This window comes from Danio rerio, chromosome 3, assembly GCF_052040795.2.
Source record: "Danio rerio strain M-AB ecotype USA chromosome 3, GRCz13ab, whole genome shotgun sequence".
NCBI lineage: Eukaryota > Metazoa > Chordata > Actinopteri > Cypriniformes > Danionidae > Danio > Danio rerio.
In genome coordinates this window covers 62,484,417-62,509,000 of record NC_141023.1, presented here as the reverse complement: position 1 = coordinate 62,509,000, position 24,584 = coordinate 62,484,417, and the positions used below count along the sequence as shown (strand labels likewise).

General features: G+C 39.3%; 1 protein-coding gene across 11 annotated transcripts in view; it reads left to right on the top strand.

Moving 5' to 3' along the window:
• The window catches only part of cyth1a (cytohesin 1a), a 102,632-nt gene that overhangs the window by 7,553 nt on the left and 70,495 nt on the right, over nt 1-24,584 (top strand). For 6 of the 11 annotated variants that reach the window (XR_015479506.1, XR_015479514.1, XR_015479512.1 and 3 more), the window contains exon 1: nt 11,629-12,001. The exons of 4 other annotated variants lie outside the window; for them this stretch is intronic. Coding sequence is in view for 1 of the 7 variants with exons in the window: in XM_087242134.1 (XP_087098260.1) it covers nt 11,911-12,001 (91 nt within the window). In the remaining 6 variants the exon portion in view is untranslated. Of the gene's footprint in view, nt 1-11,601; nt 12,002-24,584 lie in introns of those variants that run through there. One more of the 11 variants, XR_015479504.1, reaches the window with a different exon arrangement.

Below are 24,584 nucleotides of genomic sequence, written 5' to 3'. Positions count from 1 at the left end.
TTCACTGCGTGTTCAGCGCAAATGTCCGCTAAAAGTCAAATCTAATACTGTACATATCATCGCCAAAGAAGCTCGCCTTTACTAAGTTTACACTGAAACTGCGGCTCATAACAAAGAGCGGTATTGGGCCGGTGGTCAGCGCAAGAATCCTGCTCTGCCTGCTCATAAATTGGGTCGGCTGACTCGCCTGCTTTTCCACAAACACAGAAAAATAAAGATCATCTCAGACTGAACCTTTAAATTGACACAAACTGAACCAAAACTTTTGAAGAGTGATAGAAGTGAGACTTTACTTACTTTCTTTTGTCTTTTCTTTTTTTGAGGTGTATATTATTTTTTATTTTTTTTATTTATTTACTGATGACTGCTTTGCAGCTTTCATCATTGAATTGAATGATTTATTATAAACTTTTGTTTGTTTTGTAGCAGAAATATTATTTATTAAATTGACATGCATATATAAACAGCAGTACAAAATAAATATTTCTTACTGCAATGCTTAATTTTTGTTTGATGCAAACTATACAATTATTTTTCATAAAGTAACAGACTTTTAATAGCAGATAACCTACATTCATGCACATTCAAGGCAGCATCATAATGAGAAATGTAATTCATTGTTACTATTATTGTCATTTTCATCATCACTAATATTCTATGGCCTAATTATTAGACATTCATTTTGGAATTATTGCACACAAATATCAAAGTCTTCGCAGCATTAGTTAGATAGTTGTTTCTGGTTTTTGTCAGTCCTATTGATGTTGTTTTAAAATACAATAAATCCCTTAAAAAGCAATTTGCAGCAGTGCTCATTCATTTTTGGTGGGTGCTCCTAAATTTTTTCTGGTGCTCCTAAATTTATTTTGGTGCCCCCAAATATTTGAAGTTGGGAGCACCTGTGCTACCAAGTAAAAAAGTTAATTTCGAGCCCTGTATATGCTGGGTAAGTTGGCGGTTTTTCCACTGTGGCGATCCCTGATTAATAAAGGGACTAAGCCGAAAAGATAATGAATGAATAAAATGATTGCATAGATACATTTGTTATAAATATGTTGTTTTTGTTCCAGTCACATGCATTAAATGTTTAAATATCTATCACATATGGTACTGCTTATATTATTTCACCATCTGTACACCAATATAAGTAGTGGATATGCGTTTCCGTGCCTGGGGCTGTGTCGGTGTGGTAACGTGGGCTGGTGTGGCTACAGTGCCAGGGCTGATTTTTAGTCCCAGTCTGCCCCTGGCTGGTCGCGCATTAGCTAACACATGATTCACCAATCAAAAGATTCCCAACTCAATTATAATAACCAGAATTTCTTACGTCAGCATCTCCCTCCCACCCCTAGTCCTATCTCCTTTTTCTTGATTGGGCGACACGTCAGACATGTTATAACCTACTGCCAGCTAGTGTTTCAGAAGAGTCATTGCAGAGCAACACAAACAGCATGCATAAGTATAAATTAAGGACTACATTCAAGGCATGCGCCGTGGGACACCATGGGACAAGTATAAACCAACCTTAACTCAGTAGGGTGGCACGGTTAGCACTGTTACCTCAAAGCAAGAAGGTCAGTGGTTTGGCCAGTTGGTATTTCTGTGTGGAGTTTGCATGTTCTCCCCATGTTGGTGTGGGTTTCCTCCTGGTGCTCTCCCACAGTCCACAGATATGCGCTATAGGGGAATTGGGTAGCTAAATGGGTTGCTAAATTGACCATACTGAATGAATGTGTGTGTGAATTTGAGAGTGTATGAGTGTTTCCCAGTACTAGGTTGCAGTTGGAAGTAAAACATATGCTGGACAAGTTGGTGGTTCATTCCTTTGTGGCGGCCCTTTGAGAAATAAGGGACTAAGCTGAAGGAAAATAAATGAATGAATGAATGTAACTCAGTACTAGTGGTCACAATCTGAGACCACTTGTTTTCTTGAACGCACATGCACCTCCGAGAGCAGGACCTGCTGGAAGATGTTGGAGCTCCAGGTTCAGTTCTGATTTGAGATGTACCATGTAATCCAGCACGAGTGAGCGAGTATGAGCCGGTTTTTGTGTCTGAACTGTTGTGGGCTGAAAGTGTGAAGCTCTGGCCACCCGAGAGCTCTCTTTCCTCCCACGCGGACAGCACTGCAGTTCAACACGACACCCGAAAACTCACAAACACAGAGGGAAGGACTCCACAGAAACATTGTGAACTGCTTTTATTTATCGTTGAATCCTGTCAGACGTGTAACATAACCAACTGAAACTGTAAGCAAACACTAGCCTCATACTATCTGCATATATATAAAATGAAAAATCATGTTATTGTTTTTAGTCATCTTGATGTCACTTAAAAGTCCCATGAAATTAAAGTTTTTTAGGGTGCTTTCACACCTGCCTTATTTAGTTCGATTGAATCGCACTAAAGTTCGTTTCCCTTTTGGTACGGTTCGTTTGGGCAGGTTTGAATGCAGCAATCGTACTCGAGTGCGCACCAAAAGCGGACCAAATAAGCGTACCGAGACCTGCTTGAAGAGGTGGTCTCGGTACGCTTTCAAACTAACCCTGGAGCGGTTCGTTTGTGGTGAGAATATGATTCGTACTAAAACAGGTCCAACCGCAAAAGGAACTGCAACTTTTGGACTAATCCAGCTGCCGTAGGCCGATGCGCTGTGCATTATGGGATATTGAGGAAAAAATATTTGTTGACAGCGCTTTACCAATAGAGTGAGAGAGAGAGAGGGAAAACATTACCTGATGGATCGTTGGTAATATTTCCGCAAGATGACCATGTCGCAGTTTAGCTAAATTAATTCACGTCTCCTCCTGAAGTGACGAGCGATGCATTAAGTGAAGTTTCATAAACTAATTTCGAGAGGAGCACATGATATGATTGTGCACCGCTGGCCACTCATCCGTAATCAGTAATAATCCAATCAGAATGATCCTAGCTTAATATAAATGGATCACTTTCTCCTTATTGCACTATCTTTGTTTTGGAAGAATCCCCCCTTCCACCCCATCTCCTCCTTTTTCTCCCCTTTTAAAGGGGGAGCGATCGAGACCTACCTGATCTCGGTTCTCCTGATTTGCTTCTAGACCGGGCGGCAGCCCTGGGCTCAAATATCTCCGAGCTCAGGGTTCTCTCCCGGGACAGCATGCCAAACCTGCTATAAGTGCCAAGCATATCTAAGTGGGAACTATTGAAACACTGTTTTCCAGCCACGGCCGCGCTTCATTCTCAAAATGTATAGTTTGTCTAAAGCAGGGATATAGTCATTATATTATAGATATTATAGATCGTCGTCCCGCCATAGTAAAAATTACATTTTGTGTCTGCCGGTTTGTTTACTTGCGGGAGTTTATTGGCATTTTCCTGCACGTGAATTCTGACCAATCAATAAGCAGTTTAGGAACTATGATCAACAACATCTGGCCAATGAGAGATGTGGGTTTTGTCAGATGACTGCATTTTGGTTCGTTTCAACTGGTTCGGACCAAAGCCAGCAGTGTGGTGTGAAAACGACCCAAAGACGGCAGAAAATGCAACAATGTATCATTTATTGCCCTTGGTCCGGACCAAATAAAGCGAACTACAGATGTAAAAGCACCCTTAGATGTTAGTACAGTATTATTCATATTTAGGATATCTATAAGCTAGTTTGCCCCATAACAGTGTCAAAATTCAATATAAATATAAATATGTAGTTTGTCGCTTCCGCTCAGTGTTGCCAGATTGGAAATGTCAAAGTATCGTACCAGAACCTCAAATATTATCGTATTTAGAGGAAAATTATTGTACACGAGTCAAATGGACAGTATACACAGATATTATCTAGACCAGGGGTTTCCAAACTTTTTGGGCCGAGGGCCAGATGAAAAAAAAAAAAAACATTGTCCCGGGCCAAATTTTACATACTAAAATTAATCCGGGGTTTCCACAGCGGAATGAACCGGCAACTAATCCAACACGTTTTTTAAGCATATCGCCAAAACGTGATTATCAATTATGTTTCCTTCAGTTTGTTCGGTTCGTTTAACTTCACAACAGGAACTGCTGCCTAATTGAAGGCATGTCATAGCGACACCCGGTGGTTATTTATTGAATTACATTCATTTTTGTATAGCGGGCCAGATTCTATTAATATTTGTAAAAAGCCTCGTAGTTTGGACAACCCTGATCTAGACACAAAGCATTTTGACACAACGTGCAAATTACCACAATAGGTTAAAAACCAAGGTACCTTAGTGGGAAGGTTCAAACTCCACCTATGAGTTGCTGTCATCGAATGTTGCATGTTGCCAGATGTTAAGGGATTTATTTTGCTGTACAAATTGGATGCCGTCATGGACTGCAAAATAGTGCTGGTTGGCTTGAAAGTGTTAACACGCTCTGAGGTGTGCATGCTTTGTTTTGATGAGATTAACTTTGGAAAAAAACACGTTCACATGACGCATTTGAATGGGGAAAAACGAGAACATCAAGGGAAAACTCCCCTGTCCTTCTCACCTTCCTTTACAGCACTAATTGTTTTAGCATTATTGCTTTAAAGATCTACCTCAAACTGAAAACTACTGACCTAACCACGGACATGCGCAGCAGGAGCGTTAACTCGTGAGACAGAGCCGTTCTCCACATTGATTGGCTGAGAAGAGGTAACGTAAGATGAGATAGAAAACAGCCACCTCCACCTTCTCCTCACAGACAGTACAGAAAAGGTGCAGCTAGATTAATAAGAAGCCTGAAGATTACAATGAATTTCCTTATAATGCCATAAAATTCTGAAATGATTGTACATTATAGGATTTTTTAAATTATTGATCGTAAAGAGGTTGAAATTATCATACAAATACGTACAAATACGTCTGCCAACACTGCTTCCACCCAAATGGATCGACGGTTTTGTTCACGTCACCTCATACTACAGTTTCTCATCACATCATAACCAATCAAATGTGCTCCAGTATCTGACATGGTCCGCCCCCTTAAAGGTGCTTCTCATTTGCTTTTTATTTGATGCACTCAATCGCTTTCACTGGCAGAGCGGTGACAAAACAAAACACTTTTTTTTTTAAATGGGAGGAGCTACTCTATGTCCCACCCTCTCCTTGTGTTTCCATTGAGATGACATCAAACAACGAATAAAAATGCATATTTCAAAGCACTTTACAGGACCTTTAAAGGCACAGTATGCTATTTCCACCACTAGAGGGAGCATATTCACAACAAACAAGCGATGTTGCTAAATTTTACGATGTTGCTGCTTTGTTTACAGGTTTAAATCTGTTTGTGATCTTGCGATCCTCTGCCATTTGTCATTTCCATGGCCACTGTTAGCTGTTCCTACACACGTGCGGCAGTCAAGTTTCAAAATAATTCAGCCTTAGCTGTTGTGTGGATTAAGGCCCTGTTTACACTACTGCGTTTTAGTTTTAAAATGGTGTTTTAGATCAAAAACGATCTGCGTCCACACTAGCGTTTCACCTAGCATTTCTGAACATATCTCCGTCCACACTACGCCACCAAAAACGTATATCACGTGACCATTCGCGCACTCTTGGCATGCGCGTTCTAGTATAAACAGAAAGCATGCGTCTCGCTCTGCATTTGGTTATTGTTAGTCAACAAACGCCGGTTGAACAATGAACGCGATGGCAAAGAAAGCAAGAGAGGTATTTTTGTGGACAGACGACGAGGTCGAGTTGATACTAAACGTAATAAATGAATAACTGCACAATGGCGCCTAAATCAGACAATAGTTCAAACAACGCTTCCATTTCTGTGTCCATGTTGTTGGTTATAGTGAAGGCTGGTCTGCTGTCTTCCGGTAGCGTTAAAGCCATGTGTTATATTCATGTGATAGGGGCTAGACGAATAAGGGAAGGATACGCAATGACACAAGAGCCCCAATCAGGTAGCGAATCTCAGCAGAGATTCCGTTTTCAGATGTCTCCGTTTTCCCTCATCCACACTGAGACGGAGCAGCTGCGTTTAAGAATGGAAACGGCCTCTCCAGCGTTTCTAAAACGCTCCATCATTTCCAAAACGCTCCGTTTTCGGTAGTGTGGATGGAGGCCTAACCGTAGCAAAACTTATGCGTTTTCAAACTAAAACGTGACCTAACGGGACCTAACACTGAATGTGTGTCATGTGTTTTTACTTGTGCTTAAGAATAGAGCAATATGCTGGTGTTTAATTACATTGTTGTATTGCACTCCTACATTGGGCTCACACGTAAACTCTGCACTCTGATTACTTCTACAATGTTGATGAGTTGTGGTGGGCGTTTCTCTTGTTTGTCTCGCGCGGAAAGACAAACTAGATAAACTAGGTCATCAGACTAATCAGCAAAGATTAGCATTTATTTTAATTTATTTTTTAATGATTAATTAATACAGGGGGACATGGTGGCTCATTGGTTAGCACGGACAGCAAGAAGGTCACTGGTTTGAGTCTCGGCTAGGCCATATGGCATTTTGTGTGGAGTTTGCATGTTCTCCCCACGTTGGCGTGGGTTTCCTCTGGGTGCTCTGGTTTCCACCACAGTCCAAAGACATGTGGTACAGGTGAATTAAGTAAACTAAATTGGCCATGGTGTATGTGTGTGAATGAGAGTGTATGGGTGTTTCTCAGTACTGGTTTGCAGCTGGAAGGGCATACGCTGTGTAAAATATATTCTGGAAAAGTTGGCAGTTCGTTCCGCTGTGGCGACCCATGGAGAATAAAGGAACTAAGCCGAAGGAAAATGAATGAATTCATAGAGAGAAAGAGCTTCTAGAAGGATCATTTAATTAAAGCTGTGAGCGGTTGACAGATCCGCCAGCTGAGGAGGACAGTAGGCTGTGTAGGAGGTGATGCAGCATCTCTTCCTCTCAGACAAACCTTCTGCTAGCTGTGACTTTTCCTATTAGCTTCTGTGCCTTTTGTGTGTGTGTGTGTTTTTTTATTTCCATTGAAGTTTCCTGAATTTGATCAGGGGCGGTTCATTCCGCCGTGGCGACCCCGGATTAATAAAGGGACTAAGCCGACAAGAAAATGAATGAATGAATGAATGTAAAAAATAGGATGCTAAAGTATCATTTAAGGGTACCTATTGTGCCCCTTTTTACAAGATCTAAAATAAGTCTCTGATGTCCCTAGAGTGTGTTTGTGAAGTTTCAGATCAAAATAACACACACATATTGTTTTATAACTCACTGAAACGGCCTCTTTTAGGCTTTTATCCTAATTGTGCTGCTTTGATGACTGTTTTGAGACAGAATTTGTCCAATAATAAACTTCAAAACACATGTGGTTGTTGCTATGTGAGGAACTCGGCCAATCAAGTAATTTCGGTGTCGTTATCAGAGCTCATGCAGTCGCTCCTTTAGATGCTACATCTCGGAGCGCTGTCGCGGTACTTTGATGCCACATGCGACAGTCACGTGGCGTCGGCGCAGCGTCAATCTACCAGCACGCACTGCTTTAAAACAGATTTCGATCGATCTGCGCAGCGCTGCATGAAATCGAACGCACCTTGTAGTTAGAAATCTTGTCCGGATTGATGCTGCGCCGACGCCATGTGACTGTCACTTGTGGCATCAAAGTACCGCGACAGCGCTCCGAGATCAGACAGCAGACTCAAGCCTGATTTATACTTCTGCGTCAAACGCCGGCATATGCTACGGCGCTGACGCATAGCCCTTCGCCGTGGCCGTCGCCGTCACTGATGTGCACCTCTCAAAAATTGTAACTACACGTCGCAACGACGCGTAGCGCAAGCTCTGTGATTGGTCGGCTTGGTAGCGCTGACGAGTCTGGGCGGGATTGAGAGCCGCGCGAATGGCGCGAGCGATTGTTTACAAGTGTGGAGTCCCGTGAAGGAGCTCCTGATGCAAAGTTTTGTTTTGTGTTTACCTCATAGTTAAAGTTGTTGCACGTCCGCCGGTTCCTGCCTCAAAATGAGCGAGTTTGAGTCACTTGTACAACCAGGAAGCGTTCAGGAAAAGCAAAACAGAAGTGAAGAAACTCGACACAGAGGAACATTTACACCTCACTGCCAACGGAAGTGTTAATGCAGACCAACAGAGACAGCGCGCAGAAGTATAAATGCACAGCTGAGCGCGTTGCCTGCGCCGTGAGTTACGCCGGTCACTTGACGCAGAAGTATAAATCAGGCTTCAGACCGTGCAGCTTCTGAAGAGCGACTGCAGGAGCTTTGATGACGACACCGATATTACACGATTGGCCGAGTTCACCACATGACAACAAACACGTGTATTTCGGGTTTATAGTTGGACAAATTCCGATTCAAAAGTTTCAAAACAAACAAATCACTTTTAACACCCTCTCTATCCTGCACACATCTTGCTTATTAAAAGACTACAAATATTTTACTGCAGTATCATTTTTTGTTAAATAATCTGGTAATAAAGGTTAGCTTGTTTGCACAGGTTTATTTTTACCTTTTTTATACAGACTATTTACTGCATTCATCTACATGAACGATTTAAATGATATATTTTAGTGTATATTTTAGTGAATAGCCTAAATATGAACTCAAATAAGTCTTACAGACTTGAAATAAAATAATCATCATAATTGATCCTGCCACCCTAAAGCTCTCTAAACAAATTAAGTTAAAGAACTATTTTATTAAATAATTATAAAATGGTTTTATGATTATAATATAAATATATATTTTATTTCCTGTCTAGCAGTTTAAAGGCTACCTGCTCTTTCTGGGAAACTTCTACATCGCTCACTTATGTTACCTTTTGTTTTTTTCGACACAATCTTTTTGGATTAAAATGCTTTTTTGAAAATACATTCATTATCCAAAATAATCTCATTTATTAAGACCTAATCAAAACACCTTGTTTTGCTTTTTACATTGGACATTTTTATATATATATAAATGTACACATATGTAAACCCTTTTTTAGCATATTCAAACAAGAAGTATTAGCCTAAAGGTTGATGTTTAACTCCTAGAATTTATGCTTATTGCTTTGTATTTAATAGACCTGTTCGTTTTTATGTTTATATTAACCTCTCATTTCCTCTTATTTCTCTCATGCATTTGTTATATGTTATTCATAATTCTCCCTTATTGTTTAAAAAGGAACTACAGTTTGAAGAGCCTGTATTCTGTTTTATTTGTAAATGTTTTGTTGTTATAAATAAAAATAACAAAAAAAATATATGATGACGCCATGTGATCGGTCATCATGACTGCAGCAACTTTGAGTCCCGAAGTGTCCAGCTGTCCGTCTTGACGGGTCCGTTTTCAACTCCGCCCCCGCCTGCGCTCGGCTAATCTCGTTGATCACCGGCTGCAGCTGAGCTTCATGTCGAACGCACCTAATGTGTTAGCTTGATTGGTCACATGACTTTGTCACATGACTAAAAATGCTTGATCGTTTTTGGAAAGCCTTCCTTTTCACAGTCCACAACACCAAAATGCTTTTTGTTTCTGTGTATCCTCGTTTGGGCAGCTTTTTTTTTTTTTTTTTTTTTTAATGTTCTTGTTTCCTGTAAGTTGTATGTCATTGTGAATGCTAGGCCAAAATGCATTTAAACAGTAAGTGCTTTATATGTAAACCTATTAGTGTGGACATAGCCTGCATGTGAGGGCTGGAGGAGTTTGGTTTGTGTTTTCAACATGTCGAGAAGACGCTGTTTTCTGTTCTGCAAAATGCAAACCCACTTTGCATTCATTTATAAAAATGAGAAGTCACACTGTGATACTGTTAAACCGATGCCATCATTACAGTTCACCCTGTTTATAAATGCAGAGGAAGAGCAGAAAATCCCAACTCAGAGCAGCTTCCAACACAGTGGGCAGTCGACCAATCAGAACACACTATCTGACCAGTCAGAACCAGAGCCATAGCAGAATGAACTGCCAACTTTTCCAGCATATGTTTTACACAGCGAATGCCCTTCCAGCTGCAACCCAGTACTGGGAAACACCCACACACTCACATACACATACACTACGGCCAATTTAGTTTGCCAAATTCACCTATAGCGCATGTCTTTGGACTGTGGGGGAAACCAGAACCCATGCAAACACAGGGAGAACATGCAAACTCAGCACAGAAATGCCAACTGACCCAGCCGGGGCTCAAACCAGCTACTTTCTTGCTGTGAGGCAATAGTACTAACTGTAACCAGGGGAAGTGACACTGACAACAGAGGTGCAGATCCACATGCAGGTTTATTAGTAAGGTCAGGCCAGCAATGGTCAACACAGGGGCGAACAGATGTATGAGGGCAATCCAGAGACGTAGTCAAAATAACAGGCAGATGGTCAAAAAGCAGGCAGCAGACAGGAATACACACATAAACAAGGCGAGGACCAAAACACAAGGGAAACGTGTTGGAGTGTCACTAAAACAGTAGACAAGACTTAGACATGAGTGTCTCAAAGTGAGCTGTATATATGTGTGTGTAATCAGTACTTGAGCAACATCAGCTGTGTGTATGCAATCAGTCAGGATCAGGAACTGGTTGTGTGTGTATTGCTTAACTGGGATCTGTAGTCCATAACATGGCGGATTTGTAGTTTGTGTAATGCGCATATTGAGAATCAGACTGTGTGTGTGTGTGCTGTTTTTATGGTCCATCTGATTAGTACATCATAAGCTTCCAGCTGTGTGTGTAATCAGGGGAAATCAGGAACTGGTGTGTGAGGTGCATGATGGGAGTTGTAGTTCATTAGGTGAAGTTTATTTATAAACTAATTTCAAGAGGATCACGTGCTTATGATTGCTTATTATCCAATTTATGATTCACCAATCAGACGACTCCTAAGCCACTATAAATACCCTAAGTTCCATATGACAGCCATCTTCGTTTTGAAGAATCCCATCTCTCCACCCCTACTCCTCCTCCTTTCCTAGATGGGTGGCACGGTGGCTCAGCGGTTGCCTAACAGCAAGAACGTCACTGCTTCTAGTCCTTACCAAGCCAGCCGACGTTTTCTCTGAGTTTACACGTTCTATCCGTGCTAACATGGGTTTCGCCCGGGTTCCCCAATTTCCTCCCGCCGTCCAAAAACATGCAACTTAAGATAACTGACTAATCCAAATCGGCCCCATTGACGTGCTCCTAGTAAGTAGTTATCTCTTAAGAGCAATCACTATCTGTTCATTAGCTACTACAGCAGGGGAGTTCTCAGATCTACCTGAGCTCAAACTCCCCTCTCACCTTGCAAACGGTAGGGAGCCCCGGGCTCGAGGATCTTATGAGCTTAGGGCTCTCTCCCGGGACAGCATGCCAAACAAGCTTTATAATCAATCATCAGCTCAGTGTAAACTCTTGAAATTGGCAGATGTGTAGTTCTCCAGTGATCTGCACAGGCTAGATCGCTGGTGATCATGACAGAACTTTTTAAATTGCAAATAAAAACTCTGCGGCATTGAATGGTGCTGTCTATTTCAGTTGCCTTAAAATACCAATGCACCAACGATGCCCGATAACACATCTCCATTTCAGACCAGCACACCCATGAGCGCACAAAGTGGCATAAATGCGTTTTGTATGTGACACAAAGCGTGAAAATGATTCCTGCGCCGGTCTGAAAGTACCAAAGAAACACTGCTATATCGCACCAGGTGTATGACACCTGTGTTTATGTGTAACAATGTGCACCTAACAGTCAGTATGTGTGTGTGTGTGTGAGAGTAGGGCAGATTATCAGAGTGGAGAAGTGGAGCAAGACATTATTAGCAGCAAGAAGGGAAGAGAAGACTTGCAGTTCGTGTGGTGAATTAAGAAAGAGGAAACAAGCACACAGATGTCATTGTGAGGTTCTGAGAGAGTCACAGTGCAGTTAAGACACTAACGTGAAGGCTTAATAAGGAAGCCGACGAGTCTGGTGGACGACATGACATGACATGACAGCAGGATTTGACTAACCACACTGAATAAGTGCAGAAAAACATGGATTCTCAGGTCATGGGGACTGTCAGTGATCTCTGCGTGTCCAGTTTTCAAGCTTTCTTGTGTCCAACGATACCAAGGAGTCCTCCAGGTAGGAGACGTCTTTTATAGCATCGAAATCAAACAGTATATGACACCGGAAAACTAAACAAGCCGTAGTTGTCCTTTTTTGAGATTGAGAAAACCTTTTTTGAGAAGCTGAGATTGGGAGAATCTGAAATGTGAATGAATAAGCTTTTCATGATGTAGAGTTTGTTATTACACTCGCAGACACACACAAATCCCTCTGGCTTGTACTGAATGGCTTGACCTAAGATCAGAACGTCAGTTGGAGGTACATTTCAATACCACATGAAAAACGTACTATAGTAATTTATAGTAAATTCTGTAGTATTTTGGACCCTGCTATAGAAAAAGTACTTGAATTAATCTGTTGTGCTAATCCTATAGTTGCTATGTTACATAGTGATATAAACAAATGTCCCAATAGTGTAGTTTTCTATAACTGTAGGGTATATTATACTACTATACACCAACGTTAACTGTAGTAAAAACTGAAGTATACTACAGCATAAATTACAGTTTATAAATTAATCATTAAATAATTAATTAAGGCAGCACGGTGGCTCAGGGGTTAGCACTCTCACCTCATAGCAAGAAGGTCACTGGTTTGAGTCCCGGCTAAGTAAGTTGCCATTTCTGCCTGGAGTTTCCTTGTTCTTCCCATGTTCAGGTGGGTTTCCTCCGGGTGCTCCGGTTTCCCCCACAATCCAAAGACATGCGGTACAGGTGAATTAATATGAACTAACCAGTCAAACGTTCGCTTTAAGATTTAAAGGGCTAGCATTGCACCAGACCCCCTTAAGTGGTTTCGTTTGAAAGTGCAGAATCTATATTTTATGCACATATGCATCACTTTGGTTTTTATTCTAATGTACAAAAGTTATTTACACTTAAATACACAGTATTTTGGATACCAGAGCTGGGTATTTTACATTGGTTCATTTTCATATTTTTAATATGACACATGTACAAGTTATAGCTCAAATGAAAGCTCTTGCCGGTGCTTATATGGTTCTAGCATTCTTTTTACTGAATTATATTCACATATCAAACAGTTGCCGAATGAATTGTGGTGTTTCCATGGCACAGAAGTGAAAACAATACATTTATGATCTATAAGCAGCCCCAGATAGCACAGACAGCTGTCATCTCTTACCTTATGCTGTGCGCTTCAGGGCCATTTCTCCTCTGTTTTTGAGGTGATGTGCATAAGTAATCCTTTTATATGTCTGACGTGGTCCAAACACAGTGAATTATGTTTGATCAAACAAAAGAATAGTGAAATATGAAAACAATGATCGGTCCCTGTGGCTTGTACAGCACCTCTCATCAGTAGGAATACAATAACTTTTGCATAGATTATGGTGGAGACATTTTTCTTTTTTCTATGATTACAGACATGTGCAGGAACCACCAAAATTAATTACAGCACTCTAGACCACACAGAACCTAAAAGGTACACTTTTAAATTTGATTTTATAAAAAAAAAAATATATATATATACAAAAAGCGCCTCTTTGTTTAGGTGTTTATTATAACACAGACAACATATACAGATATTTTAAACACTTTCAATAGTGTTTTATAAAAATTCAAAGAGTTTTCTTTAAAATGATACCAAATTTTTGCATTTCGTTCGGAAATGAGTTCATTTGTGTTCATGTTGCTGAAATCTGCAACTCCGTCAGCTTCATCACTCAAACAAAGGCGCCAGTGAATGCTGTCAGAGAGTCTTGATGACTCATATAATGGACACATCTCAGTTTCATATACATATAGTCAAAGCTGAATTATTAATGTAGCCATTTACAATAAAGTGCTCCTTCCTTTTCATTAATGAGCCGAAGATAGTGAAGTGAAAAGTTGATCTTATAGAGCTGCTAGGTATTAAAGGCACACTATGTTATTTTGGGCGATAGGGGGCGCATATTCACAACAAACAAAGACGTAGTTTGATGATGGCATGACTGAGTGTGGAATCATGGGGGTTGTGTTCCTTATTACATCCTACAGGAGTCCTGGAAAAAATATGTTGATGTACGTATTATATAAAGTACATAATAAATAATACATAATAATAAAAAAAAGTCTTACATGTTGTGCCTTTAAACGGATAGTTCACCCAAAAATGGATATTCCGCCGTAATCACAGAAGAGAAGATATTTGGAAGAATATCGGTAATAAAAACCCGCCCATTTCCTGTCATAGTTGGACACTATGAATACTATAGAAGTAAATAAGTAAGCGGTGAGATCTGACATTCTTTTATCCCTCTTTTTGTTCAGCCTGACTGTACCTTGTGAATATATCCAAAACCGTGACAGTCCCCAGTTAATTAAGCCATTGATTGTGCTGGAAAAGTAAAAATAATATCACAATAATGTTGTTTAAATATCTCCAGGTCGTAATGAGGAGATTGATATTGCTTTACTTAATAATCTCTGTCAGCTTAAAGTTAAATTATAGCTGCCGTCAGTTGTCCACTGCGTGACATGAAAATTGTCCCCTGTGTTTTGTCTTTGGTTTGGGGCTCTATTTTGACGGAGCATGCGGAAAGTGCAAAGTGCAGGGCGCAAACGCATTCAGGGCGAGTCAGAATCCACTTTTGCTAATATAAGGATGGAAAAATCCGCTTTGCGCCATGGCGCATGGTCTAAAAGGGTTGAGCTTATTTTCTTAATGAGTTATAGGTGTGTTTTGAGAATAAAACAATCAGAGTATCATCTCCCATTCCCTTTAAGAGCCAGTTGCGTCGCGCCATGGTGCATTTGCTATTTACATGACTTAAAGTAAGTGTAAGTGGAAAAACTGAGCATTTCACTAGCAAGAAAACAGTTAAACAGAGAATCTACAGCGCAAGAATGAGAGATAATGGATCTACTTTCACTTTCGCTCTCATGGATAGGGAAACCTTGTACGCACAGACATCAATTAGCCTATAAATAATTCATTTAGTTTGTTAAGCACAAAGATTTGTGTCAAAACTGTTTCTAAATTCAGCTCTAATTTCCAGCTAATGAATAAATGAACAATAATAACGAAGTGTGGTCAAAATACTGAGTTGTATCCTAAAACACATGCTGTGCCCCATATGGTCTAAAACCTGACAGGTGGAAAAATGTAAGCTTGTTTTTAATAAAACAAATATAAATATGCATGTAATAAATAATACTGCTAATAATGATAACATTATACAAAAGCAAATTGTCAAAAATAAACTGAAAAAGCCTCCCGAGATAAAAAAGGCATGAACGCAGTGTTTTTAACATTTATTATTAACAATGTTTTGTAATATTTGAATCCTGTATATTTATATACTATATATATATTCTTATTATATCCTATATATATCCTTAACATTTTAATTCTTTTTCATATGTAAAGATATTTTCATATAGCTCTACATCTTGTGTGTATTAAGCAGTGTGTAAGCAAGGCGCACAACTAACGAGCTCTGCGCTGGACAATAGACCGGCTTTGTTTTGGTCTATTGAAAAATCTATTTTAGTTTCTCAAAATAGCAACGCGCCAGCAATGCACCTCAACACACCTCCCTTTTTAGACCAGAACACCTATGGGTGCATATATGAGCGCTAATGCATTTGCTATTTAAACAGTGTAGCGTAAAACGTCAAAACGACTCTTGCACCAAGCTGAAACTAGCAAACAACAATTACGTCGTGCGCCACATTGCGCCAGGTGTATGATAGGGCCCTTGGAGACAGCTCTGAGCGCTGGCGAGATGAACAGTACAAGGGCTCATTACTGAAGCTGCAGAAAATACTCTCCATTTGTCATGCTGTATTGCTGTATTTGCCATGATGTACTTATTAGCTTACTGTGCTCTCTGTGTGTTGGTTATCTTTGGTTTAATATGACAAGAACTCATTTATTTTTATTTTTATGATGTTCTCTAAAGTCTGCTCATAATGTTAGCTGTATTTATTACACAGCAAGTTGGAATATTTGATTAGCCGATTCGAATGTTATCACTTGACTGAATGATGTTATCATCGGTAATCAGCTCATATATAAGGGCCAGAAGGGGCCTTCTGCGTGTATGTATGTAAAGATTTTGGACATCTTCTTTGAGACTTTTAATGCTTCCAAACAGTTTGCTGCAATTATAAAGCGCCCATGTTTTGAGTCATTATGATGCGAATTTCCTTCTACTGATTTTTCCAGTCCTCATAGACAAGAAATAATAAAGTATTGACTGCAGGTTGAAGGAAAGTAGTGGAGTAAAAGTACCAATACACCAAATAAAAATGTACTCAAGCAGGCCCGGATTGGCTAATCGGGAGGACCGGGAGAATTCCCAGTGGGCCGGTTTGTTTTTTGGCCGCGAGGGCCGGTGTCCCTAGCTCCAGAATCTGTTGCTCTCGGCGGTCACACTTTTTTAATTTATTTATTTACTTGACCACAGCCTTTTTATTCATTACTTCACTGCAACTCTTCTCTTTTTATCTATTTTCTCGCAACCTAAGATGATAAAAGTCAGTTGTGTCGTCATTCTAATCACAGCTGTTGTGGTCCAGTGGTTAGCACGTTAAGTTAAGACGCTGCGGACCCGGGTTCGATCCTCAGCATGGTGTTTTATTGTTTTCATTTTTATTGTTAAGACATATAATACCGTTTATTGTTGTTGAACATTTGAAGTTCTAAAGCAGCTGCTTTCTAAAAAAAAAAACACGTGATAGTGTCATTAGAAACTGATTTGGAAATGACCTTATTTCATATAGTCAGTCATGATGAACTGAGGTGGGCCGGTCTGAGGCTTGAAACTCCAGGGCTGAAAAAGTGTCCCACTCCGGCCCTGTACTCAAGGTAAAGTAAAAGTAGACATTTCTTGAGAAAAACTACTCAATTACAGTCATTTGAGTATTTGTAAATTAGTTACTTTACTATAAGTGAATTGGGTAAACAAAATTGACCATAGTGTGTAAGTGTGTGTGTGAATGCATGAGAGTATGGGTGAATGAATGAACTTAAAATTTCAGTGTTACAATAAGTGCCCTTACTTTTTAAAACAACTAAAGTAATTATTTGCTGCAATAAAACCGAGATGTTCAGGAATCTCTGTTTACAGTCATATGTGTGGCTCACTGAGACTCACTGTGTGTGTGTGTGTGTTTGCCAGCAAATGTCCACTCTTTTAATCTCTCTTGAGGTCAGAAACTGAGCAGAACCTGCTGGAGAGCCAATCCAGGATTTAGTGGATTACTGAGGCTCTGATGACCACAGAATAAGCCTGATTCCCTGTCACATATCAGACTGACTGAATGCCACTGCAGTTCAAAGTCACCATGAAATCAAAATTTACTTTTGCTATTTTTACTTTAGCTTGTGCTTGATTTGATCTTTATTCAGAATATTGAAGGTGTCTTCCTTTGGTTTGTTTGCTGATGTAATTCACTGTTTATGATGTGTTCAGACCAGACGCAGAAGCGCGGATAAATCGTGGTATTCACGCCTGAACATTTAAGTGTACTCGGTTCATTTGCGTGTCAAAATCCGCTTCATTCCCGTGTCAAATTCACTTCAGAACAGACGCAAAGTCGCGTTATAGGCAGGGCTTCTGTCTGCCCGGTTACTGTAGCTTCATTGCTAAAGACTAACATGGATTTTATTGAGAGAATAACAGTGTTTATGTGCTTTATGAAGGCTGAAAAACAGCGTAGATTGGTTTGGAGCCGTGTCTGAGTCCACTAGATTCTTTCAGAGGTGCATCCAGCTCTGTGAGCTCATAAACTCCTCCAGAAACTTGACCTGGATGATAGAAGCTGACTAAGCCGAGCTCAGTTTGATCAACTGTTATCGGTGTCGGCTAGAGGATTTTCCCCCAGGACACCAACAATAGGCTGTCCGCTGAAGTTCAGATTTTTGAACTCGAGCGATTTGCAAGATTCACGAGTAAAGCGCATCAAATGCTCAATTCGCGCTGCGCCATTTGCGTATATCGCGCCATTTGCGCAATTCGCCTCATTCGCGCTGCAGGACATCTAATCACGTCATTGCATTGACTTAAAATGTAAATCACTTGTGCTTGATGCTTCTTCTGCATCTAGTGTGAACGGAGCATTAAGCTGTGTTCACACCAGATGCAGAACGCGCAGATAAATCGCGCTACTCCCGCGTAAATAGACGCGTTAACATTTGCGTGTACTCACTTCATTCGCGCGTCAAAATCCACTTTAGAACACACGCAAATTCACATCATAAGCAGGGCTTCTGTCTGCCCGGTGACTGTAGCTTCATTGCTAAAGACTAACATGGATTTTATTGAGAGAATAACAGTGTTTATGTGCTTTATGAAGGCTGAAAAACATCGTAGATTCGTTTGGAGCCGTGTCTGAGTCCACTAGATCCTATCAGAGGTGCATCCAGCTCTGTGAGCTCATAAACTCCTCCAGAAACTTAACCTGGATGATAGAAGCATTAAACGGTGCTTCCGACTGAACCGAGCTCAGATTGATAAACTGTTATCGGTGTCGGCTAGAGGATTTTCCCCCAGGACACCAACAATAGGCTGTCCGCTGAAGTTCAGATTTTTGAACTCGAGCGATTTTGCAAGATTCACGAATAAAGCGCATCAAATGCTCAATTCGCGCTGCGCCATTTGCGTATATCGCGCCATTTGCGCAATTCGCGTCATTCGCATCATTCGCATCGCAGGACGTCTAATCACGTCATTGCATTGACTTAAAATGTAAATCACTTGTGCTTGATGCTTCTTCTGCATGTAGTGTGAACGGAGCATTAAGCTGTGTTCACACCAGATGCAGAACGCGCAGATAAATCACGCTACTCCCGCGTAAATAGACGCGTTAACATTTGCGTGTACTCGCTTCATTCGCGCATAAAAATCCACTTTAGAACACCCGCAAATTCACATCATAAGCAGGGATTCTGTCTGCCCGGTGACTGTAGCTTCGTTGCTAAATAGCGAACATGGATTTTACTGAGAGAATAACTGTGATTATGTGCTGTATGAAGGCTGAAAAACATCGTAGATTCGTTTGGAGCCGTGTCTGAGTCCACTAGATCCTATCAGAGGTGCATCCAGCTCTGTGAGCTCATAAACTCCTCCAGAAACTTAACCTGGATGATAGAAGCATTAAGTGGTGCTTCCGACTGAGCCGAGCTCAGATTGATAAACTGTTATCGGTGTCGGCTGGAGGATTTTCCCCCAGGACACCAACAACAGGCGCTACATCATAATCACGGCCCCCACAAGAGCAAGCTCCTGATTGGTTAACGAGGTGTGAATTTCCGCTGAAGTTCAGATTTTTGAACTTGCACGGTACGAGAGTTAAGCACTTCATATGCTCAATTCGCGCCACGCCATTTCTGCATATCGCGCTAATCGCGCAATTTGCATCATTCGCACCGCAGGATGTCTTTTCACGTCTTTGCATTGACTCAACATGTAAATCACTCGCGCTTCATGCTTCTTCCGCATCTAGTGTGAACAGAGCATTATGCTCCGTTCACACCAGATGCGGAACGCGCAGATAAATACCGCTACTTGCGAGTAAATAGACGTGTGAACATTTGAGTGTACTTCATTCGCGTGACAAAATTCGTGTGACATTCTGCTTCATTTGCATGTCAATTTGCCTTCAGAACAGATAGGAATTTGCGTCATGGGCAGGGTTTCTAATAATATTGATCTTAAAATGTCTTTTAAATGAGACTCTGTCTTTTTTAAATTAAAAACAGATTTTTTCTATCCTAAATAAAACAAACAAGACTTTTTCTAGTAGAAAAAAGAATATTATAGGGAATACAGTGAAAAAATATTTTCACTATTAAACATCATTTGGGAAATATTTGAAAAAGAACAAAATAATCACAGCAGGGCGAATTATAATTCTGATTTTAACTATACATGGTCTTGTTTTCAAAAATAATAAAGTAAAAACGAAGTAAGTTTTTCCTCAAAACAAGCAAACTAACCAACAAATGTGTAATATTTAAAGTAAAATATTGCCGACAAGATGGTTTGGAGACACACTGGAGATATTTCTGTCGTGTTGTTTCACCTCCATGCCTTGTCAAAACAATTATTTTGCTTTAGTATACAAATTTATGACAGACTTATTGGTTTTATTTTATGTTCAGAACTATAATTTGATTTGCAGGATTTGAAATAAAGTGCACACATTTTGTTGTCGTTTGTTGTGATGTATTTCCTGAAGAGGCATGAATTCGGTGTTATTATATTATTTGTGTGTTGTGCAGTGAGAGCTCAGAGCCAGCAGAGGTCACTCAATGCGTTTCCCCTCAACTAGACTCTGCTCATCATGTGTTTGGTCAAGTGTTATGTTAATAAATGACTAATTCCTAAATACTACTACAAAATTAATTAGAATTGCATTAAAATTTAATTATTTACTAAATAAGTGTTATAAAATGACATTAAATTGTCCTTAAAGTCAGCATGAAATTAAACTTGGCACTATTTTACTTTTCAATGCAAGAGAACAACCATTCTGTTAATCATTTTAAACAATTATTAATTAATTAATTAATTAATAATCAGATAATAAGTAAATAATCAGAGGGGCTATTAATTCTGACTTCAACTACACACACACACACACACACACACACACACACATATATATATATATATATATATATGAAACAGAGATTGAGGTCCTATAATTCACAACTGTAAACAAACAGAAAAAACACCTGCAAATCACAAAACTAGAAAGTTTTTTACTGTGATTGTGCCATAATTTACAACACCAATACAGACAATATATTACTTCAAACAAATCTAAAAAATGTCAATAAAAGTCGCCGTTTCAAACGGATTTAGCGTAAAGTCTTGGAGGAATAGCTGTCCCATGACGCAATTCAAAAGCGTAAATAAATGACAAAAATCTGTGAATCTCAAAAGATGGAAAAACAATATTTTTTTTTACAGTTAGCAGCGGTGTTGTGCAGTCGATATTGGGTTTATTAATGACTGAGCTGCTCCTTATTCTCACTATCCTGCGTTCCTGATGCTGCCTTGAGAAACAATGCAAGGAAAAACAACATTCCACAAATAGCTCTGCTTGTCCCAGTGTCGCTGAGATAACAGACTAACAATCACAATCAAAACTATGAGCCCTCCTTTTTTCTTTTACAAATACTTTCCCAAATGATGTTTAACAGTGGAAGAAAATCTTCACAGTATTTCCTGTAATATTTTGTCTTCCGGAGAAAGTCTTATTTGTTTTATTTTGGCTAGAATAAAAGCAGATTTTAATTTTTTTATAAACCATTTTAAGATCAATATTATTAGCCCCCATAAGCAATATTTTCATATATAACTGATGCAAATCAGTTATTAGAAATGAGTTATTAAAACTATTATGTTTAGAAATGTGTTAAACAAATCTTCTTTTTGTTAAACTGAAATTGTAGGGCAAACAAGGCTTGATCTGCATATTAGTAATGTTAATTTGAACAAATCTTGAACCAGTGGTTCTCTAACTGGTACGCAGGCTTTCTTCTAGTGGCACGCGGAGGAATCGCTGAATAACTAAAGTAAAAAATAAACACACCTTTAACGCTTTGATGCATACGATAACACCGATGTGATCAGTTAATTGATTTTAATAGGCTAAACATTTTATTTTATTTTCAGTTTTCTAATGTTTGTCATGCATTCTATCATTTGATGCTAATCATATACAGTTGCAGTCAGAATTATTAGCCCCCTTCAATTTTTTTTCTTCTTTTATTTAATATTTCCCAAATTATGTTTAAAAGAGCAAGGAAATTTTCACAGTGTGTCTGATAATATTTTTTCTTCAGGGGAAAGCCTTATTTGTTTTATTTTGGCTAAAATAAAAGCAGTTATTAATTTTTTAAACACCATTTTAGGGACAAAATTATTAGCCCCTTTTAAGCTATTTTTTTCTTGATAATCTACAGAACAAACCATCGATATACAATAACTTGCCTAATTACCCTAACCTGTCTAGTTCACTTAATTAACCTAGTTAAGCCTTTAAATGTCACTTTAAGCTGTATAGAAGTGTCTTGAAGAATATCTAGTCAAATATTATTTACTGTCATCATGACGAAGAGAAAATAAATCAGTTATTAGACATGAGTTATTAAAACTATTATGTTTAGAAATGTGCTGAAAAATGTTCTCTCCGTTAAACAGAAATTGTGGAAAAAATAAACAAGCAGTCTAATAATTCAGGGGGGCTAATAATTCTGACTACAACAGTATATAAGTCATATATATCATATATAGCCTATATTTATGATGCTACTTTATGAAAATACTTTACATTTGAGTACAGCAGTTTTTTTTGTTGACTTTTTAAGATCAAGGCCATGCATTTTTAATCAACTTTTAAAAGCATTTTAATTTAAACATTGATGTTTTATTTATTTTTTCCTGTATGCACAGTACAGTGTTAATGTTCAACCTATTTATAATGTTTAAAGTGGCTGACAATAAATATTCATAGTTATAGGAATTAATCCGCCTCGTTTTTTAACTGTGCAGAGCTGTAGCTAATTAGGCCTTCTACACCACTGTATTTCAATACCGGTCATTATGGTGGTAATTGAAGAGACAATTTTTTTCTGAGGTGGTACTTGGTGAAAAAAGTATGACAACCACTGACTTAGAGTATTAATAAAATGCTTAAATCCTTGCTGTTGGTCTCAGATCTTGATTTCGAGGAGAGATGCATCAGTCTTTGGTGAAGAGTTTAGATACACAGTGTTATTCACTCTGAGATTTCATTCATTGTGGGAAATTCTGGGATTCTGGGAAAGTACATTTATGGTTATTCCCCATATGTAGTAAGAAAACGTACTGTTAATTAGGTTACTAATTTAGCAGTTTCAAGAGTTCACACTTAGCTGATGATTTATAAATGCTTGTTTGGCATGCTGTCCTGGGAGAGAGCCCTGAGCTCAAGGGATTCTCGAGCCCGGGGCTTCCTCCCGTTGGCAGAGCGAAAGGGGAGCCTGAGCTCGGTGGACCTCAGAACTCCCTGGCTGTGGTAGCTAAGGGAACAAAAGGGGTTAGACAAATGCTTGATTGTTTTGCATGATTTATATCTTTGGATGGTGGGAGGAAACTGGAGAACCCGGGGAAAAACCCACGCGGACACGTGGAGAACATACAAACTCCTCACAGAAACACCCACCGGCCTTGTGGGACCAGGGCCGGCAGTGTTCTTGCTGTGGGGCTCACAGTGCTAACCACTGGGCCGCCCGATCAGAGGTAAAGGAGGAGAATTGGGAGGAAGGCGGGTTTCTTCCAAACGAAGATAAAATGAGCTGAAAACTGTGGTTATTTATAGTAGCTTAGGGCTCATGTGATTGGAAGATAGTGATTAGCAAATACGAGACTGGCCGTGATAAATCATAAGCATGTGATCCTCTCGAAATTAGTTTATAAATTAACTTCACTTAAAATGTAGTTTGTGTAATAAAGGTATGTACACAGCACTTGATATTCACTCTACAGCAGTGTTTCTCAACTGGTGGGTCTTGCATCGCGGGAACATCTTCAGTGGGTCGTTGAGTGTGTGGTCAAAAAAAACACAAAAGTAACTTTTTTTTTTACTTATTTTGACCTTATTTTTACCATTTGACATGTAAAATTTCATTAAATTATAGCAACAAATATGTCAAAGCACAAGTACGACCCCTAATATGTAGAGTATGGATTTACACATGTTGACGACAAAAAAGACATAAAGCCTCAGGGCCCTATCATACACCCTGCACAGTGTGGCGCAAGGCGTGGCGCAATAGTCTTTTGGTAGTTTAAGCTTGGCGCAAGATTCGTTTTGAGGCATTGCACTACACTCTTTAAATAGCAAATGCATTAGCGCTCATATGTGCGCCCATAGGCGTTATGGTCTAAAAAGGAAGGTGTTCTGAGGTGGACCGCTGGCGCGTTGCTATTTTGAGAATCTATAATAGATTTTTCATTAGACCAAAACTAACCCGGTCTAAACTCCGGCGCAGAGTTGCGCCTCGCTTACACACTGCTTAATACGCACAAGAGAGCAACAGACAAATATCTTTACATATGAAAAAAATGTAAATATTAAGGATATATATAGGATATAATAAGAATAGATATAGAATATAAATATAAAGGATTAAAATATTACAAAACATATTATTTTCTAGCCTACATAAATATGAAAAATCACTGCTTTTATGTCTTCTTCATCTCGGGAGGCTTTTTCAGTTCATTCATAACAATTTGCTTTTGTATAATGTTATTATTATTAGCAGTATTATTTATTATATCCATATTTATATTTGTTTTATTAAAAACAAGCTTAGATTTGCCCACCTGTCAGGTTTTAGACCATATGGGGCACAGCATGTGTTTTAGGATATAACTCAGGTTTTTGAGCACATTTTGTTATTATTGTTCATTTATTCGTTTGCTGGGAATTAGAACTGAATTTAGAAATAGTTTTGAAATGAATATTTGCGCTTAACAAACGTAATTAATTATTTATAGACTAATTGATGTCTGTGCGTAAAGGTTTCCCTATCCAAGAGCGAAAGTGAAAGTGATCCATTATCTCTCATTCTCATGCAGTAGATGCTCTGT